General features: G+C 45.6%; 1 protein-coding gene across 4 annotated transcripts in view; it reads right to left on the bottom strand.

Annotated features, from left to right (window-relative positions):
* Window positions 1-16,847, bottom strand: part of ADAMTS2 (ADAM metallopeptidase with thrombospondin type 1 motif 2) — a 331,712-nt gene that overhangs the window by 217,892 nt on the left and 96,973 nt on the right. For 2 of the 4 annotated variants that reach the window (XM_083428527.1, XM_083428526.1), the window contains exon 4: window positions 8,382-8,743. Coding sequence is in view for 2 of the 4 variants with exons in the window: in XM_083428524.1 (XP_083284650.1) it covers window positions 8,382-8,743; window positions 9,865-9,985 (483 nt within the window). In the remaining 2 variants the exon portion in view is untranslated. Of the gene's footprint in view, window positions 1-8,381; window positions 8,744-8,839; window positions 8,874-9,864; window positions 10,474-16,847 lie in introns of those variants that run through there. The other 2 variants (XM_083428524.1, XM_083428525.1) reach the window with 2 other exon arrangements.

Here is a 16,847-nt window from a genome sequence, read left to right as displayed (position 1 = left end):
AGGGAGTCTCCTGACTGGCTGCTAGCATCCTGCATAGGCCCACATGTCACATTTTCACCTGCTACATGTTTGCTGCAGGGAGATTAGCTGCAGGGAGGTTAGACAGCAAAGACAGCTGCCAGGTAAGTTGTGAGACAGATACGATGGTGGCATTGTGACATTAAGAGTATCATGTTCAAACTAGATGCTACACCAAATGTGTTTCAAACACACATTCTAGAGTCCCCACATGAGAACAGCTTTTGACAGCAACTTACAGTACTCTTAATTCAGCCAATTGGAATGTGCTTTGTTTGTTTTGAAATTATCTGTCAATGCCTTATCAGTTTTCTATTCCATAAATGAGCGGGACGTCATCTTTTAACCCTCTAGCTTGGGAAGAATATCCTCCCCTCCCCCCAGCCCTCCTATCATGCTGTGATTTTGCAGGCTTGGACAAAAGAAGGGACGCGGGTGGCGCTGTTGGTTAAACCACAGAGCCTAGGACTTGCTGATCAGAAGGTCAGCGGTTCAAATCCCCGCAATGGGGTAAGCTCCCGTTGCTCGGTCCCTGCTTCTGCCAACCTAGCAGTTCGAAAGCATGTCAAAGTGCAAGTAGATAAATAGGAAAGGTAAGGTAAACGCTGGGAAGGTAAACGGTGTTTCTGTGCGCTGCTCTGGTTTGCCAGAAGCAGCTTAGTCATGCTGGCCACATGACCCGGAAGCTGTATGCCGGCTCCCTTGGCCAATAAACTGAGATGAGAACCGCAACCCCAGAGTCGGTTACGACAGGACCTAATGGTCAGGGGTCCCTTTACCTTTACTATTGGAAAAAAGATTCTTACATTGCCGGGGGTTGGGCTAGATGATCCCTGCAGTCCCTCAAAACTTTACAATCCTATGATTCTAACCAGTGCTTTTTTCGGGGGGGCACAGGGGTACGCATACACCTAAACATTTTGTGAATCTAAGTTTGGCCTCATTCAGGGGCAGTATTTCAATATGAGTAGGAAAATGAGGGGACGCGGGTGGCGCTGTGGGTAAAAGCCTCAGCGCCTAGGGCTTGCCGATCGAAAGGTCGGCGGTTCGAATCCCTGCGGCTGCGTGCGCTCCCGTCGCTCGGTCCCAGCGTCTGCCAACCTAGCAGTTTGAAAGCACCTTCGGGTGCAAGTAGATAAATAGGGACCGCTTACTGGCGGGAAGGTAAACGGCGTTTCCGTGTGCTGCGCTGGCTCGCCAGATGCGGCTTTGTCACGCTGGCCACGTGACCCGGAAGTGTCTCCGGACAGCGCTGGCCCCCGGCCTCTTGAGTGAGATGGGCGCACAACCCTAGAGTCTGTCAAGACTGGCCCGTACGGGCAGGGGGTACTAGGAAAATGAGAGTACCTCTAAACATTATTATTTTTTAAAGCACTGATTCTAACCATCACAATCATTTTTTAAAAATCTAGTTTTGATCTCAGTCACAGCAAGAATGATTTCCCACAAATAATAACTGGAGGGTACAAGCCCGGCTCCAGATTTTGGGATGGGGCTAGGGGCTGGGCAGGTTGTCCTTGATGGATGCCCCACCCCTGCCCCCAGCACCTGTTCCAGCACCCACTGCCACTTGGGCCACCCAGCAGTGACTCTGCTGCAGCTGCAAGCTTCTTGTGCTCATAAGTGAGATAGATGACTAGGCAGCAGAGCTGCTGTTGGGCAAGAACAAGCCCACTTACATGCAGTGAAGGCTCACAGCTGCAGGGTACCCAAAGGGCAGAGAGCACTGGGACTGGGACTGTCCAGACAAAGTGTTGCCCCTGATGGGACCTGCTAGGGCACGTGAGCCCTGGAAAATGCCCCAGTGTGCTAGGCACTGACACCAGGCACAAATACATGACCTTACACTTTTCCATTCTCATCTCAACAAAACTTAACTGTCTGAGACCAGTAACAGAAACACATTTCCAACAAACACATTTTTCAGTCAAGTCATGGCTCCCAAATTACCCATTTACCTTGTGAACCTTCCTGAGGCCTGCAGCTATAGGGCGGCATACAAATTTATTAAATAATAATAATTTCCAAGGTTTATATTGCTCAGATATCAGCGTCTGATCAGGACAGTTTGGGCATTTAAGCCGTTTCCTCCCATTATGAACATCTCACGGTGAGAGGCTAGAACATGATTGTACAACTAAAGTTGGTTAGAATGTCCTACTGCACTAACGTCTTCTCTCCTGCATTAATAACAACTACACAACACAAATACTGCAAGAGACTCAGATGTGCTTCTAAGAGTCTATTGTAATAATTACACAGCATTTGAGCTCAATGGGACTTACTTCTGAGTAAGCATATTAGAGATTTTGCTGACAGAACCAGATACCAAGCCCAAGGTATGACATTTAAAAACTTAAGACCAATTCAAAAAAGCAGGACGATGCAGAACTAAGAGCAGAAGACTTCAGAACAACCAACATGCAAATCCTCACTGCTAAAATAAAATGACCATGACCAAACTCACTAATTAAAAAGTCTGAAATTTATATACAGATTTTGCCTAGCTTTACATTACAAACCATCTACAAGAAGTTGCATCGATTTCAATGGAATCACTTTTAAGCAAATGGCTTTCAGAGCTACAATCTTAATCAGCTTTACTTTTGTCTCTCAGTACTGCCATAGGTAAGGTCCAAATCCAACACACATTTTAAAGATGACTAATTCGATTGGGAATGGTCAAACTACCGTATTTTTCTCTCTATAACACTCACATTTTTTTCTCCTAAAAAGTAAGGGGAAATGTCTGTGCGTGTTATTGAGCGAATGTGTGGTCCCTGGAGCCGACTGGCCCGAGTACAGGGGCAAAAATCAGGCAAAAATCAGATTGCGCGGAGGAAGGAAGGCTAAAGAGAGGAGGTTGCTGCTTTCCTGCATTCTGCCTCAGGGTCTTACTGCCCACCCTCTTCTGTATTCGGTTGCTGTGTTTGCTCAAATGCAACAAAGAGCAGGGAAATCCCCTGCCCTCCTGGCAAGCAGAGGGGAAAGGAAAGGATCGCGTCCTTCCTTCTAATTCCTTCCTAGTCACACTGTGCACAGGCTCCAGCCCACCCGGCTCAGGTTCTGTCAGCTAGGAGCGCAGCCGACAGCCACCACTTCCTCCTCTCTGTGCTCCGGTGCTGCTGCTGCGTCCAGCATTCTAGGGACTTGCAGGCAGCCGGAAAACATGCAGGTGGGGGAGAGGGGGGGCTGGCTTGGGTGGGTGGGGTGAAACTTTTGCCTTCCTTTCCTCCCTCCCATTAAACCCCTCTCCTGCATTGTTAGCCAGCTGCTTCTCCGCACACCCCTCTCGTGCTCCTTGTCCCTTCTGTGTTTTCCTTCCCTTCCCACTTAAAACGTGGTTACAAAGCACGGATCCACATGGATCCTCAGAATCTTTGCATTGGGTCACCCCAAATTCACCATCAGATCACATAGCATGTCCATGGCTACAGCCTGCACCAAAAAAATCACGCACCCACTGTTGCCTGGGGCCACAATGGTGCAAAAACGTGGTTACAAAGCACAGATCCACATGGATTCTCAGGATTTTTGTATTGGGCTGCCCCAAACTCACCGTCAAATCACATGTCTGTGGCCACAGCATGAAGCACAAAAATGATACATCCACTGTTTCATTCAGAATTTTTTTTCTTGTTTTCCTCCTCTAAAAACTATGTGCGTGTTATGGTCAGGTGCGTGTTATCGAGCGAAAAATACGGGTATCTCTGAATTATTCCAATTCACATTTAGCATTCTCTTTCGGCCAATAAATTGAGATGAGCGCCGCAACCCCAGAGTCATCCATGACTGGACCAAACGGTCATGGGTCCCTTTACCTTTTGGGATCGAATTATGTATCCATTTGTTTATTTGAAATACTGCTACTGGTTTCTCACGGTGGAAGCAGGTAAGATGATAATGTTGTGGTTTTGAATTAATTCACAAGGGCTGCCATTTCTCATGCAATCATAGAACCTGAAGGGACCTCCCACAGCCATGTATTCCAATTGCCTACCGATGCAGGAAATAGTCTTATGTGATCATCCAGCTGCTGCTTTAAAATGTATGGCATGGAGGGGGGTTATCATGGAGAATCCTGATGTGGGACAAGAGGAAGATTTTTGTGATTTTTTCATCCCATAATTATGAAACAGGCCAATTTCAAAACTGCATTAGAAATGGGACAAGGTGACCTTTGACAAATACTCCCTAGTTGCAAAGACAAAGCCTAAGAATATTGCTACAAAGCAAGAGATAGGTAAATCCAGGTGTCTGACACTGCAAATCTATTACGGAATTTCAATTCATCCTTAAGCGAATCCGAAATCCCATAGAGCTTAAAACTTCCTCAGATGTTAGGGAAATTGGGAAATTGCCACAAGGGAGGACAGCGGGGGAGAATATGTTAGCTCCACACACCCCACTGTCCACATTTTCACCACCCTCCATGAGCTGGAAGGGGACTCTCAACAGCAAGGAACCTCTTGTATCCATGGAGGCTCCTCAGCCATTCTGGTACCCTGGAAAGTCAGGTTCTAAAATGTATAAGGAGCCTCTGCAGACACAATAGGCTCCCCAGCACAGTCAGCCACCTTCCAACTCACAGAAGACGATGGAAACCAGGGTGGCAGAGGAGCTAACATGCTTGTCCCTGCTGCTCCGTCTCACACAGCAACGTCTCTCTTCCCATAACACCTGAAGATGGCTACAGCTGCCACAGAAGCTTTAAGGGAAGCACGTACATAAAGTATTAGCAGGAAGGAAGTCTACTGAATAGTTAAGTCCGCAATGTGCAATGGTTGGGAATGGAGATCTCTGGGAAATTTCAGGCAGGCTTTGCAGTGGCAGATTTTATTAGCCACACCCTTTCACTTCCCTCCTTGTGAATCTGGCGGGATCTTACAGTGACCGCAAACAGCTTTGGAGAGGAGCATGCAAGTAACCAGGTGGTTAGTCTCACAACCTGAGACAAATAGTGAGTCCTATCTGAGGAACAAGTTCAGCAAGTAGGCAGCCAACTAGCTTTTAACTGACATTACTAAGAAGAAACTAAACATATTTCAAAGTAATTGTGGTTTGGGCTCTGGCATTCTTTCACCATTAGAGGAGCGCTATGGGAAGTGATTTTCCACGGTTTCATCCCCCTGCACTCTTGTAACGTTTAAAGCAGTAATATGGCGTCCTGAGCAAGAACAAAATGATCCCTCCACCCCCCAAAAAATATTTCTTATTTTCACAATAATTCCTTTTGGCACTTGATTACACGTACCTGTATAAAGATAAGTGGTTATTATTATTATTATTAGGGTGGCGCTGTGGGTAAAAGCCTCAGCACCTAGGGCTTGCCGATCGAAAGGTCGGCGGTTCGAATTCCCGCAGCGGGGTGCGCTCCCGTTGTTCGGTCCCAGAGCCTGCCAACCTAGCTGTTCAAAAGCACTCTCGGGTGCAAGTAGATAAATAGGGACCGCTTACTAGCGGGAAGGTAAACAGCGTTTCCGTGTGCGACTCTGGCTTGCCAGAGCAGCTTCGTCACGCTGGCCACGTGACCCAGAAGTGTCTCCGGACAGCGCTGGCCTCTTGAGTGAGATGGGCGCACAACCCTAGAGTCTGTCAAGACTGGCCCGTACCGGCAGGGGTACCTTTACCCTTTACTACTACTACTACTACTACTATTATTATTATTATTATTATTATTATTATTAGCACCTCCTTGACTCAGCACCCAGTGCAGGAGAAGCACCTGGCCCAAGCCCAGGCACACAGCATCTGTGGCAGCCAAGTTACTTTGGTACCTGAGACGTATAAAGGACCCATTTTCAGGTGTCTTGTGGGGCTGTATGCAGCCTGTAAACCATGGGTTAGACACCCTTAGTCAAAATCTATCCTAGATCTTCTGCTTGGAGTTGTGGGATTGGAATTGCCCCCAAAAGATGTTAGATTGTTTTTGTATGCTACTACAGCGGCAAGACTTTTATTGGCTAAAAATTGGAAATCACAAGAAATACCAACAGTGGAAGAATGGCAGGTGAAGGTATTAGACTTTTTGGAGCTAGCTGACCTGACTGGAAGAATCTGTGATCAGAAAGAAGAGGAGTACCAAGAAGAGTGGAAGAAATTTAAAGATTATTTAGCTAAATATTGTAAAATACGATAAGTAGAAATTATTTGAAAGTACCAAATGGGCCTAGGACTAGAGTAAGAATTAATTGTAAAATACTATGGATTTGGATAATTATGAAAAGAGAAGAACATTGTAAACTAAAGGCGTTAATTTGATTAGAAAGAGGATATTGGAAAGCTGTTAAAAAGTGTTTCAATGAAATTCAGTAAGGAGGGATTTGAGGAAGTCAGTTAATAATGAAATTTAAATTTGGCTTTAAAGTATTAGGTATTTATATATATTTTTTGTTTTCTTTTTTAGTATTGTAATGTTGTTGTTTTTTTCTCTTTATTTGTGTGTCCTATTTGTTATAAATTTGGAAAATTAATTTTAAAAAATTGGGGGGGGGGAATCTATCCTAAATCAAGGATAGCCCAGACTGAATGTGGCTGCAACAATTTCAACCCTTTAATATATATATTTTTAAGGAGACATAAAAACTATTCTATCATTTCATGCATAAGGAAAGAGAAAGCACAAAGACCTCACTTAGCGCTATTTTGAATTCCACTCAATCATCCGTACCATATATCTATATTACATATTACTCAGTATTACATCTCTTTTTTATTTTATGAATTACATACCGGTATATGTAATTTTTAAATGTGCATACCTGTACATCAGGAGTGCTCAACCTGTGACCCCAAATGTTGTTGAACTACAACTCCCATCAGTTGCAGCTAATGGGACGAGGGAAGGCACAGGTGAGCCACCCAGGCATGTATAGAATGCTGTGTCTGGCTGCATGTGCTCCATAACTGTGGGTCTTTACAAGTTGGTGGCATCCCCTTTGCTATGGAATCTATGTCTGAGGAGCCAGAAAAACACTTGCCATCTGCAGGCCATCGTCTGAATAACAAAAAAGTGGCTCAAGTGCATTCTAGGATATAGAAAGAAAACCATACCTTTCTCTTTTGCAGCCCCCACCCCCAGGCTTTTGCGCTGAAAACACCACTGATTAGGCGTTCTTATACTACTGGTTCATAATTCCATCATGAAGGAGGTTAAATGGGTAGGAGGATAAATTTGTCCAATAGACCTTGTCTTACTGGAGAGCCCAAGTCGATTAGGGTGACCTCCACCCAGCAATGCCAAGAGTTTTCTGTGATGGGATGCAGGAATGGTGCAGGAGTTGAAATGGTATCAAACATTTTATCTGCTAAATGCCTTGTGGCCCAAGCTGCTAATAAGAGTACAGGAACACACACCCATCCACAACACCCACAAAAGTTGACAACCACATCTCCACCCCATGCCTCTTTCTTTTTAATCAGATTCTGAACAGAACTCAGACAGCGCAGAAAGGTCATGATCTAGGCTTAAATCCATTTATCATATAAGCAGTCCCAGCTGTACATTAGGGAGCCTCTTTTCTTTCTCAAACAATATAAACAAGATGATACTGGATGTAATTAGAAGTCCATTCCCCAAAGTTAAACTAAGCAAACTTTGCTCTGCATAATAATTGAGTTTTTTAAAAAATATAGCTTAAGACGCACAGTTTGGCCTTGCCACACTGGCTAAGGAATGGAAAACTGGAATTTACTTCTGACTATATATGTACAAATAAACAGCTCCTCAAATACACAGAATCACCATATAAGGTGCATAAGCATAGGAAGTCCATAAAAACTGTTCCTTCTGGATTTCCCATGACTGAGCAGACTGATGGGAGAACTGTCATGAGGAAGACACCTCCCAAAAGAATAAAGACCTGACCCCAACCTCTGAACAAATTTCATTTCCAAATACAAAAAACCCCCAGTCAATTTACCACAGAGCCTGTCTTTCAGCCTTATTATCTTGTCTTTTAAACACACACACTTCCATGGCCGCTGCTAAGTTGAAAATGGCAGAGAATATTGCAAATATGGAAAATGTGCAGATGACGGCATCAGGTCACTGTTTTAGATGTGCTGAGAAGCTTCAGGAGGGCTATCTAGAGTTTCCTGTTGATAATTAGTGATTTGTCACAGCAGTTACGTGTCAGTTCAGAGTGAACTGGCTCCTCCGCTACCTATAAAGTGAGCTTTCTGCTTCATCACACCCTAGTTCATGTCAGGGAACATTTCCTTTATTTGATTTCACAATTAATATAACAACTGAGGTGTGATTTATTTTTATTTTTTTGGAAGGCAGAAGATCCACACCTTCCACATAAGAAAGAAAGAAAGTCATTCATCCTCTTAGCTACATAAACAACAAAGCATCTTACCAGCCCATCACAATTGCTTATCGCCACAGAAGCATTAGGCAAGTCGGTGATATCCCCAACATAGAAGCAATTCCCATGGAGAGGTTCAACGTAAGTGAGGTTGGAATCCTCCTGCCATTCAACAGTTGCTCCAGGAGCCACCAGCCTAGAGTTTGGTCTCAGTCTAAAGTGAAATTCTCTTCCAAAAACAGTGACATTGTAAAAAATTGGCTCGCTTGCAGCTTTGTGCAGAGAAGCCTCTGTGTCCCTTCGAAAGCGCCTCTTTGCAGCTCCCGATACGACATTGGAGAGGAACCTGCCCTCCGAGTCTGTGCTAGTTGGGATGACAAGACTGTATTCTTCTAGATCTCCCAGAAGGTAATCTAGGGAGAGAGAAAGAGAGAGCATGTGTAAATAATGAGTAATAATTAATGTCACGCTGAGTTTCCGCTCCTTGAGATCACTGCGCTGCATCCCACCATTGCCTGAAGCGGGCATCCCTTCCCTTTCTTAATGTGTCAGGCACCATCAATGTTCATTCAACTATGGGGTTAACACAGAGCAGAGGGAATTTCAGAGAACAGGGCGAGGCAGGCACCCGGCATCATCTCTCCAGCTGTTTTAGCAACAGAGCCCATCTTGCAGACATCCCCATTCAGAGATGGTCGGGCATCAAGGATACTCCCACCCTTCACTTGGGGAAGACACGTCTCCCAAAAAGAGATCAGCGCAGTCTCTCTCGAGCAATTCCGTTTTTCAGCTAGGGCTGCCAAGAGAGAGAGATGCCCTGAGTGAGGCTTTCCAAAGGCAGAAAGTTTACTGTCACATCAACTTTAAAACTTTGACATGCTTAATTTCCTCCCCAATCCCGATGTGGCTGACAAGTGAACGAAGCTTCAAAGCTTGTGGTTAGCAGTCACAATGGAAAGGGTTTTTTTAATTATTATTTTTTATTTTATTTTTTTAAAAAAATCCATGTCAACCGCTTGACCCAGTTCCCCCTCTCCTACTTTAATTCAAACAACAGCAGGGAAGAAAACTTAAGGCTCTGCCAGGTGTTTTATTCCGCACATGGATTTCCAAGAATTGACACGCTCAGCTCGGATCATGCCACATGCGCCCGACTGTAAACAGAGTTCATTCGAGGTTCCCACTTCAGCGAGAAACTCTCCCCGTCCCGCGCCCCTCTCTCAAGAGATCTAGTACGATCCAACAAGCGATTTCTTCCCCCACTCCACCCCGCTCTCCCTCGTTCGCCGCCCGATCCCACCCCGCGCCCCAAGGGACAGCACGCCAAAAGTAGCCAGCCCCACGTGGCGGCGCAGAGAACCCCCTCCGAGCCCTTCGGTCCGCGTGGCGCAGAGAACTCTGGCGGGCGGAAAGTGGGGGAAAGTGCTTTGCCGGCGAAGTTGAGCGAGAGCGAGAGAGCACCCCAGCCGGGGAGACCCGGGCCAGGAGGTGGCGAAGGCGGCTCTCTCCGGGGCTGGGCCCCCGCAGCACTTACCTCCCTGCCCGGGACTCTGCGGGGCCCCCGGGGCCAGAAGGAGCGCCCACGAGCAGCAGCAGCAGCAGTAGTAGGCGGCGGCGGCGGCGAGGAGCGCGGCGATCCCGCCCGGAGGACCCATCGCAGGCGTCGCGCAGCCAGGGGAGGCTGCCGAAAGTGCCCTGCAGGGGGCTCCGGCCACATTGGAGGGCAGCCGGCGCCGCCCTCTTGCCCGCGGCGGGGAACCCTCAGCCCCGCCGGCGCTCGCCCTGGCGCATCCGCCCTCCTGCTGCTCCTCTCCAGCGCTCGCTGAGCGGCCGCTCTCCCCGCCGAAGGCAGCAGAGACACCAGCAGGCGGCTGGCTGGGAAGCGCGCGGCGTGCGGGAGGGAAGTCCGCCTGATTGACAGAGGCGCTGCTGCCGCCGCCGCCGCCGCCGCTTCTGCTGCACAGCCCAGCCTCGCCTGGCCTGGCTCCGGGGAGGCGGTGGTGGCGACGTCGGCGTCGGGCGCAGCAGCTCTGCCCTTTGCTTGGAGCCTCGTGGCTCCCGGCGCCCGATGGGACCAAAGTCTGCAGCCGCTTCCCGTTACGGGACACTTTTCTCCGCCACGGCTTAGAGGCGGTTCCTGCGGGATCCTGACCATTCCCCACCCCCGCCCAAGCCAACAAAACCCTGGCTCTGCTGCTCGGAGGAGAGAACGCACGGGAGGGATTGCACCAAAAAAAAAAGGGAGAGAGAAACACACCTAGGAATCTATGAAGTTGTTCGGGAGCGGCGGCTGCTGAAAGGAAGCTCCTGATCTAGCATCCCCCCCCCCCTTTCCTGGGATCTATAGTCTGTTTGGAACGGGTGTGCCTGATTTCCCCCAAACTCAGAGATGTGTTTGCTCTCATGACCACCCCCACAGAATAAAACTTTGGCAATCTTGTGGTGTTGGGGCTTCTTCCTCCCCACCCACTGCCCCCAAGAACCCCTCTTATGTTCTGTGGATCGTGGTGATTACCTCAAGTTATTAGATTCCCCTGGGCTTTGCATCTGACTGCAAGTTGCACCAAACATTCTGGGACCCCTAAGATCTTGGTTTTGGGGATCCCAGCCTACAGCAGGGAAAACCCTACCACCTCCTGAAGGTTTATCAGCCCACCCCCTATATTTCAAAACTTAATAGGTTTCCTTGTTCTGCATGGAGAATCCGCCTGCCCTATCCTAGTTTCACACACAACCAAACTTTCTACAGTGATCTTCCCTACACTTTACTTAGAGGAGTAAGTCCTGCAGAATTCAGTGGGGCAGTTCTCGGTAAACACATCATAGGATTGGAAGAATAAAGAGTTGGAGGCAAACGGGGAGAGAGGGAGCGGGCACAGATCTTACAAGGTGGGTTCAACTTAATTCACTCTTCCTCATTTCACAGTCTTCTACCGATCAAATTTGCATTTAAAAACAAATGGAATCACACCCAGATCATTGCTGTGGCACTGAATTAATTACTTTAGTCTGCAGCAGGGATCCTGCAGAATCTCAATACTGTTCATTTGTAGCCTAAGATTTTTTCTTCACGTTGAAATGCCTGCATTAACTATAGTGGTACATACTTAATTCTCTTCCCCACTGCTATACATTCTTTGAGTGTGATCCAACCAAAGTGAAATACTTTGGAGCCCCACTGGTTTTAAAGAACATGCTTAAATTATTGTCACTGAATCCCAGGGGACTTCAAACAGCCTAGCACCCTGAGCACATTAGCTTGGAAGTAAGTCTCATTGAGTTTTATGGGACTTCTTCCTGGAATAATTTCATTTAGGTTACTTAACTTATGTGGGTTCATAGCCCTTCATTTAGCAACAACCGGTTGCCTTTGGTTTAGTATAACGTTGCCGGATTTTTTTCAATGAATCCGGGGACGCTTTTCAACTTCAATGGATTTTGTATAGGGACTGATTTGTAAATGTGGGGACTGTCCCCGGGAAACGGAGACGTCTGGTAACCTTAGTAGTGATTCTTTCTAAACTTAGGTTTTATAAGGCACCTGGAATGGATTTTCCTCAGAAGAGGCAGTAGTTTCTTCTCTTGCCCTCTTCTCTGCCTGCTCCAGTTTTAGTCCCCTCCCCCACACTTTTGGTTTAGACTCCAAGCAAAATTGTGTCCATGCATCATTGTTCTGAGCTGTCTCTTAACACGCATCTACATAAAGTTTGGCAGAATATTGTCAGAGAAACAGGATTTTTATTCCTTAAAAATACCCTGAAAACTCAACCATTTGATAGAAATTGCCCAAGTCCAACTTAATAATATTTAAGATATTAACAGTGCTTTAATGTATTCACAGGGCTGCATGTGCATTATCTAGTTATAATGTTAGGAATCTGATATGAGAAATTGCAGTAGCAGTTGCTCCCTGTACCAGTCACCACATGGAAGCAGCTTAAGGTCCAAATAGTTTACTGTTGCAGAAGCCAAGGCTCAGTAAAACATTTCCAAACGTAGATATATACAGCTCATAGGCTTTTGTGGATACAGATACATACAAGTACAAAGTATCTCTGTTGTTCCAAATAAACTCCAGCAATTCAAGATGTAGCACTGGACAAATTACACCAAGAGACTAACTAACTCACAGACTAACCAACTGAGCTGACATACATTAATCACAGATATAGTCGGGGCATTGGGTCATTACCAACTGACCTTACACCTGCAATTAACTCATCCATTGGGTGATTTATGCTCATGTAGGAAATTAACCCTTATGTTTAGTTACTCCAACACTGCCAGCCATTTGCCTACATCAGCAGCCCCAGCTGGAGCTTCCAAACCAAGTCCAAGGGCAGTCCCACATACAGCACATTGCAGTAATCCAGGATGGGATCAAAGGTTGAACCTTCCCTCCCTGCACATTGTGGTCCTGGTTCACAAGAGACCACCAGCACCACCCCAAGTTTACTATTATAAGAGTAGCCAAGAAGTTAGTTTGACTTTCAGAGGTTAGATAAAGTCTCAGAAACCTGTGCTTTTTGGCACCACAAAATCAGCTCTAAGGCTGCTAATTCAAAATGTTCAGAAATGATGTATCAAATCACCCAAAAGCACTGTACTTTTTTTTTTTTAACAATGGGTGCTTTGTATTCATGTTTCTTTCTAAGCCTTCTGAGTACCCTGCAAAGCCACAAAGGCTAGATGCTTTAAAAATAATAATTATAAGATTCTGTCAATCATACTCCCAGCCTCTTAGAAACCCCTGAAATTCTGAATCTCACCAATTAAACGACAGGTGCTGCCAGCTCTGCTCTGGTGTTCCGTCCATGCAAGATAACTATGTTACTCTCAATTTAGCTGGTAAATTTCTGTTTCTGCCCTTCTGGCCTGTCACTTACAATCCCTCAATCACTTTTCCTCTAGTCAATATCCCTAATTTGTGAAGAGTTTCTCTTGTAGTGGTCTGTCTCCTATCTGAAACAGATACATTCCCGAATTACAGGATGAGCTACATCCTTGTAACTTTTCATCTTCTGTAGCATTTGGCTCACTTGCCTGGACCCAGTTTAATGGCCCATAGCAAATGCTTGATCTTAATTGTCCCTCTATGTTTCATCTCCCATCATCGTTCGTAAAATATCATTGTTACCTTATCTTTCATCAGCCATCGGTATTTAATGATGGGTATAATTGTTTTTTGATGACTGGTACAACTCCCTACACCACTCCGTTCCTCATGTGCTGCTGATTTACTGCCTTGGTATTAATATTCCAGCTCTGTGATGTATCTCAGGATGTTTTAGAAATATCTGCTTCCCTTGTATAAATATTTGGATTAATTTAGCTAATTATCAGTGGAGCATTTGATTATCCTCCTAGGAAATGTTGCTATTTGCTGCTGCTGCCTTCTTGATTATATCTTTATTTAGTCAATGAGAGACAGATAACAAGACAAAGGGTGTTTTTTTTTGGGGGGGGGGAGTTAAAAAAAATATTCAGTGAAGATTTTACATGGAAAGAATTCCTTGGTCCATCTCAGGAACAGTGCCTTATATTAAGTCAAACCATTGGTCCATTTAGTTCAGTACTGTCTATTTAGTTCACTACTGTCACTTTATAGGCAACCAGGTCCAATACACACTACTGAAAGGATGCTAGCCACTGGGGACAGGATCTAGCTTAGTGGTAGAGCATCTGCTTTGCATGCGGAAGGTCCCAGGTTCAATCCCCAGCATCTCCATGTAGGTTTGGGAATGTTCCTTGCCTGAAAACCTGGTGGGTCCATCACCAGTCAGTGTAGACAATGCTGAGCTGGATGGACCAATGGTCTGACATGGAACAAGGCATCTTCCTATGTCCCTATGATGACTTGCTGAAGGGCCAGCCAACCACTCACTGCAAGCTGCTTTGTGTGGGAACCAATGCTGCCAATGCTAGTCTTTCTCAATCCTGGTATTTTGATCATAGCACAGCAGCTACAAGGTACACCAGACTCAGCAGCATCAAGCTGTGGTTCCAGCCTCCCAGCCCAGCTCTGCAGACTCAACTTCCAGTTGCACAGTGGTTACACTGCCTGACTCCTGTTGTTCCTAGGACTCTCGCAGGACCATAAACAGTTCCTGCTTCTCCAGCTACAGTGGCTGCCTTCTTCCCCTCAGTGGGGCCCACACATTGCTGTGGCCTATGGATGAAGGGCCAGAATCTCTTTGGTGGGTTTTTTTAAAGTCTTGGCTATTCTCCCGTACTTTAATGCTTGAATCTTGTGTCTTGTCCTTGCCCCCACCCCACTTGCTTTCATGCTTGTGTGTGTGTTATACAGAATAATTGTGTTGACAAGTTATAGTTCAGCTCTAGGAAAATGTCTGATAAAGCAAAAAAAAAAAAAAAAAGAAAGAAAGAAAGAAAGAAAGAAAGAAAGAAAGAAAGAAAGAAAGAAAAGCAGGGGATCTTCTCATTGAATAGGTTTGCCTTGGGTTCCATGGCAGGAGAAAGGCAATAATACTGTATAAATAAAATAACTGACCTCACCAACCCAAGCATTTCTTAAATAATAAGCACTCTCCTAAAAGTGGCATCTGCATTAGCCTTCCTCTTATTTCTTTTAAAGTTTTGGGCCATTTCCTCATTGCTTGCATTTTCTGCCTGGGGACCCAGGTACAATTGTATGGTTTTGGTTTGGCTTTGTTGGGAAGAGAGGAGCTGGGGTGGGGGAGCTTGACAAGAAAGGAGCTTGACAAAATGTGGCTTTTGGCACCTTCAGAAAGCAGCCATTTATATGACAGCAGCAGGGGCCGACTCCAAAATAAGTCCTTAAAAATTAGGCTATGGTGCCCAAGAGCACATAACAAAGGCTGAGTGGGTTTTTTTGTTTTGTCATGAAGGGAGACATTATTTCTGTGGTCCTTTGGGCCGCTTCATAGTGCAATGCTTCTAGTAGCACCAGAACAATGGCCACCACATTCACACATGGACATTCTCACACCTAGCTGTCCAGCACAGCTGTTGAATCAAAGTGCTACAAAACAGCCTCTTCTGTCTAGTCAGACCTGGAATTTGTCCTTACTGTGCTGCTGGCTTTCTGCCTTTCTGTTGTCTTGTAGGCTGCCAATGAGGTCAGAATATTTCTGGAAGAGTGGCCACTTCCTGACCCCAAAGTGGCTCCAGAATTGTTAGTAGGAGCATGGTAGGAGAGTAGGGTCATCATCTTACTTGTTTAAATAAGTTATTATTTAATAGGCACTGAATTCTTGCTTTCTTTAAATAAGGACCATTATTTTATTTGCTTCCTCTACTTTTGTCCTGCCCTTCCTTCAAGAAGTTCAGGGTGGGCTACATGGTTGCCTCTCCCAGTTTATCCTCACAACAAGCCTGTGAGGTAGATTACATCCACACCACCCATTTAAGACACATTATTTTAAAGCACATTTAAGGCATGTGACTTCTACCAAAGAAACTCGGGGACTGTAATTTACTCCACATGGAGCTTAACTCCAAGTGCTCTTACCAAACTACAGTTCCAATGATTCTTTGGCAGAAGCCAGGTGATTTAAATGTATGATGCAGAAGTGATGGTTGAGGGAGAGTGTGAATGTCCCAAGGTTACCCAGTGAGCTTCATGGGTTCCTCCTGGCCCTGTACTCTTCATAAGTCACTGCAGCATCCCAAAAGAGAAACATCATTCCTGCTTAGCTTCTCCATGCTGTGCTGCTATGAAATGCACAGGAGGAGCACATATGCAGCCAAAACTAGACCCAATAATGGGGAGTGGATGGATTCGGACCTAAGAGGTTGCCTTATTTTGGGTCAGACCATTAGTCCATCTAGCACAGAAATACCTGTTTTGACAGGCAACTGCTCTCCAGGTGTCTGAGGGCTAACCTAGTTCTTAAAAACCACAAATATTTACAGTCCTATGATTGTAATATGGTGTGTTTATTCTCTAGTGTATTATTGTGCTAGGATATCTTTGTAATCTCCTCATCTGAATTGTAATCTGTAGAAGAGCAGGATATAGATAACAAATAACAACGAGCTATCTAATCATGTTGCCTGGAGATGCCCGGGCTTGAACTTGGTACCTCTGTATGGAAAGCATACATTCTGCCACTGAGCCATGAATGATGGCCAAGCATGCAAAAGGAAGGGAGATAGTAGTAATGGGGGACTTCAATTACCCGGATATTTGTTGGATGTCAAACTCAGCCAAGAGCATAAGGTCAAACAGATTCCTCACTGGCCTTGCAGACAACTTCATTGTCCAGAAAGTGGGAGAAGCAACAAGAGGAATAGCCATTTTAGATCTGGTCCTAACCAATGTTGATGACCTGGTTAGTGGGGTAGAAGTGGAAGGATCATTAGGCGCGAGTGATCATGCTCTTCTGAAGTTTACTATACAGTGGAAAGGAGCAGCCATGCATACTAGGACTCAATTTCTTGACTTTAAGAAAGCCGACTTCATAAAACTTAGGGAAGTGCTGGGTGAGATCCCATGGACAGTAATACTAAAAGGAAAGGGAGTTCATGATGGCT

Source organism: Podarcis tiliguerta (genome assembly GCF_965153285.1).
Source record: "Podarcis tiliguerta genome assembly, chromosome: 2".
Lineage (NCBI taxonomy): Eukaryota > Metazoa > Chordata > Lepidosauria > Squamata > Lacertidae > Podarcis > Podarcis tiliguerta.
Note: the sequence above shows the minus strand (reverse complement) of the source record. Positions and strands in the feature narration are given on the sequence as shown.